This window comes from Aplysia californica, unplaced genomic scaffold (genome assembly GCF_000002075.1).
Source record: "Aplysia californica isolate F4 #8 unplaced genomic scaffold, AplCal3.0 scaffold00109, whole genome shotgun sequence".
In the NCBI taxonomy this organism is placed as follows: Eukaryota; Metazoa; Mollusca; class Gastropoda; order Aplysiida; family Aplysiidae; genus Aplysia; species Aplysia californica.
Genome location: NW_004797379.1, coordinates 609104 through 612972, shown reverse-complemented (window position 1 = coordinate 612972; position 3869 = coordinate 609104). Strand labels below are relative to the sequence as shown.

At 40.0% G+C, this 3869-nt stretch overlaps 1 protein-coding gene across 1 annotated transcript in view; it reads left to right on the top strand.

Moving 5' to 3' along the window:
- Positions 1–3869, top strand: part of LOC101858621 — a 65351-nt gene that overhangs the window by 47395 nt on the left and 14087 nt on the right. The window contains exon 2 of the mRNA XM_005095620.3: positions 545–684. Within this exon, the coding sequence (XP_005095677.1) occupies positions 545–684 (140 nt within the window). The remainder of the gene's footprint in view (positions 1–544; positions 685–3869) is intronic.

Genomic DNA, 3869 nt, shown 5'->3' with positions numbered 1-3869 from the left:
AGAGAGAGAGAGAGAGAGAGAGAGAAAGAGAGAAAGAGAGAAAAAAGGGGAGGGGAGGTGCGTATGCGTATGTATGTATCTACAAAGCCACATCAAATCCCTCTTTGTAGAGATTAATACGCGGGTGGTTGGCGGGTACTCTGGTGTGGTTTGCTCCTTCTTTCCTATCAAATATCTATCGTCTTTGTCTCTCCTCCTTTTTTATGTTTGTTACTCTCCTGTAACACCTCTAATCTTCGGCACTTATATGACCTTATTGTGTTGCAAGTGCTGTAAAACACTTACCTATCCACGTGGTTTTATGCACCCCGCATAATTTAGCAAAATTTGATCATTTTTAGCATAATTTCTAATTATTTTCTTTTATCATTCTTTGTTAAAATTGACAGAATCGCATAATTTCACATTTTTGGACTCAGTTTGCATAATTTCAGAATTTTTCTTGCATAAAACGACGGGGACAGACTTACTAAAACTAAAAGAGATTTATTAATTAAATTATTATTTTATCTTATTAAATATCTTCTTCTTTTGTCTTCCCCAGAAAATTCCGAGGCAAACGTGGCTGTATCGGATACATGTGTTCTTACTCGCACATGAGCAGCTCGGCGGGCTCGAAAGCGGTCCACAACAGTCTCATGAAGTTCCTCTACAACTGTGCCAAGGATCCCCACTGTTCGCCAGGTGAGCCTACATTACATAGCTGTACTGTCTGTGTATACCCAGTATTTTAACTCAGTAGTTTTAGTATAGGTTTTAGTCTGTGTATACCCACAATTTGTTAAAAGTTTTTGTAAGGTTTTACGCACGGCGTTCGCAACTGCATAAGGTCATTTGAGGGCCAGAAGATTAGAGGTGTTACAAGAGAGTAACAAACATGAAAAAGAAGGAGGGGGGGGGGGGGATAAGTACGATAGGTGTTTGACAGGAAACTTTTAGTTTAGTTTTAGTAGAGGTTTAACGGTGCTCGCAACTGCATAAGGTCATATGAGCGCCAGAAGGTTAGAGGTGTTACAAGAGAGATCATCTTAAATTTTTTTTTACTATGACGCAGTTTTAATCCATTGTACTCCTACGCGTGGTTAGTCAATGAACTCTTAGAAATCAGACTACCATTACGTCAATAATTATCCGCATGGACTGGTCATAAACTAGTATACTATATCCATGATCGCGCGCTGAAATGTAATTCCAGTACACAATGGAGAGCTCTATTTGGTTCAATAGGTCGCTTTTAAGCACAAGGGGGCTATTCCGAAAAATGCAGTTTCGAGAAAATCGAAGTTAAAATTTTTGCCCCTTGTTCAGTTTCTTTAAAAGACAAGGAGATTTTTTAAATACATGTAGTTTTTTAGTTTTAGTAAGAGTTTTACGGCACTTGCAACACAATAAGGTCATATAAGTGCCGAAGATTAGAAATGGAGAGTAACAAACATAACAAAGAAGGAGGGGAGATAAAGACGATAGATGTTTGATAGCAAAGCAGGAGCAAACCAAAACAAGTCAGAGCACACGCCAACCACCCACTTTCTTTGTATTCAAATGGGGCGTGGCGTGTCATAATATCAATCATAGATGGGTAGCTGGTTCTTCTCGAAAAAGCTGACTTTTCATCGATGTTCCACTTTACCGGTCTGTTTCTAAATCTTGTTTATTTATTTTTTTTGGTGTTTTATTTGATAGCTGTCCACTTCTAACGCTTGTATTTTTGTTGTTGTTTTATTTGATTTGTAACGCAAAATAGGCTTACAACTCATGGTGTGTTGCTATCACGATTCATTTGATTCAAATTCATGCCTTTCGAAGCTAACGCCCGTGGTTCTGTGAATAACCAAGTACACCGCCTTTGAAGTAACTTAAATTGTGTAGAAAAATAAAAATCATAATTGAAGAGGAATTGTTAGCTTTGGTGTCAGATCACGAAGAAGAGTTCCCGTCGCGAAATGATTTAATTTCCATAATCAAATAGTGACGTCTGCGTTTAGCGCTGTAATTTGTCGGAATTTTGTCCACGACTCGTTATGTCATAAAATTACTTTTTATGTGACAAAATGGGTTCAGAAAAAGTTCAAGTACCCGTAATCAGAGGAAATAAGACCGATCAAAAGGAACATTAAAAGTACAAACAGCAGGGAATTAATTGTCGAAAGATTATTTATCGTTATGGGTTTCCCCCCACTATGCAGTACGCCCATTGGTTGTAATAAATCACGTGATACGACATCATATCACCAAATTTGGCAATCGTTCTGAGGACGTGCCATTCCGCGGGTGGGAGCTCTTTCCAGCCTGTGTTTGTTTTCGGCGAGTTCAAAGGGCCGTTCATCTGTACGTGATCCGATCAATGTCACTCCATTTGCTACATTTTTGTCCAGATTTTTCTTCAGACCTTCCCCAATAATATTTTGTCGTCCCTGTGTTATTTCTGTGCCTACTTCGACGAACTCTTATCATTCTCACAACCTCACGACCACCCCCAACTTGCTTTGTTTTTATATTTCTTTTTTTTCCTTTTCTGGAAAGAGAATCAGTTAAAAAATAAATGAAAAAAAGTAAGCCCTTTCATGCTGGACAAAAGCAGCGAAAATAAAAATGAAAATTTTCACGATGAAATCAGGCGCTCGTCAAAATAATGAAATAACAGAAATTGGCAATTGACTGGTTGTTAGGGCAATTTTTGTTGACATATTTTGGGTGGGTTTTTGGCACAACACCTTTTTCTGTCCATTCAACAACACAGGATTGTTTAGATTTTACTGAAAAAAGTAGGCCAACGGCTCAAAGAGTGGTAATTTGCAGTTACGAAGGACACTTCAACTTAGGAAGTCACCTAACTTTGGCGGCAATTATTTTTTATCTGAGACCAGGCCACTTCCATCTTCTTCCATCAAAAATATCTCTACTTCCATTCAAGACAGATGTGTATTTCGTCATCAGAAGCAAGGCGAGGCAAATAACCAGGCTTTAGGATTACACTAATAACTCAATGATATGCCCAGAAATTGACGAGCGCCTGATTCCGCCGCGTCATGGCACAAATGATGACGTGAAAGGACGCCAATAACAAAGGCAGGAAGGGAAAATTCTCTGTCAGTGGGAGAGATTGTTGGATGACAGGGGGTGTGGTGACGTTGACGTTTAACGCCTTCTCCGCCCCCTACCACCCCCACCCCCAGACACACCCTCATCTCCTTTGGATGCACTGTTAGCTCAGTTGGTATCATGCTGGACAACGGAGCAGATGCCTCCCCTCCCTAATACCAGTGCAGTGCTACTGACTGAAGTTGTTTTTAGGCCATTCCCAGAGGGGGGAATATTAATTAACTTGTTCTTATGCACAGTAGAATTGTAAATGGGCTGATCTATGAATGTCATGCTCATATACTGTGCCGGAACAACATAAGGGGAACTGCTGCTTTTTCTTTCCTAATCCTTACTATCGTCATTTTTCCTGTACTTCTTTTGTATGTTTGTCACTCTCTTGTGAACTGCTATTTCCGGGGTGCCTTGATAGTCGAAGCAGACTTTGTGCTGTTGAGGCTAGAGAAGTGAGCAGAGTAAGCCTGCGATTCTCCGTTTGGACTTCTCTGTTAACATCCACCCCTATATTGATGCTCATAATATGACCTTATGCAGTTGTGAGCGCCGTAAAGGGATAAAAAGAGAAGTCTGTGTGAAAGTAACTGGGGTAAGACTGTAATCTTGACCTTACACGATCAGTTTCTATTCATAGCCTTTGTTTAAATTTGTTCAGGAGTTAAGGTAAACTCTTTACCCTAGAACGATCAATAAACATTAATAGTGGCCAATTAACCTTTCCTCCTTTAACCCACCCTCCCCTGTACACACACCCACGCCCGCCCACACAC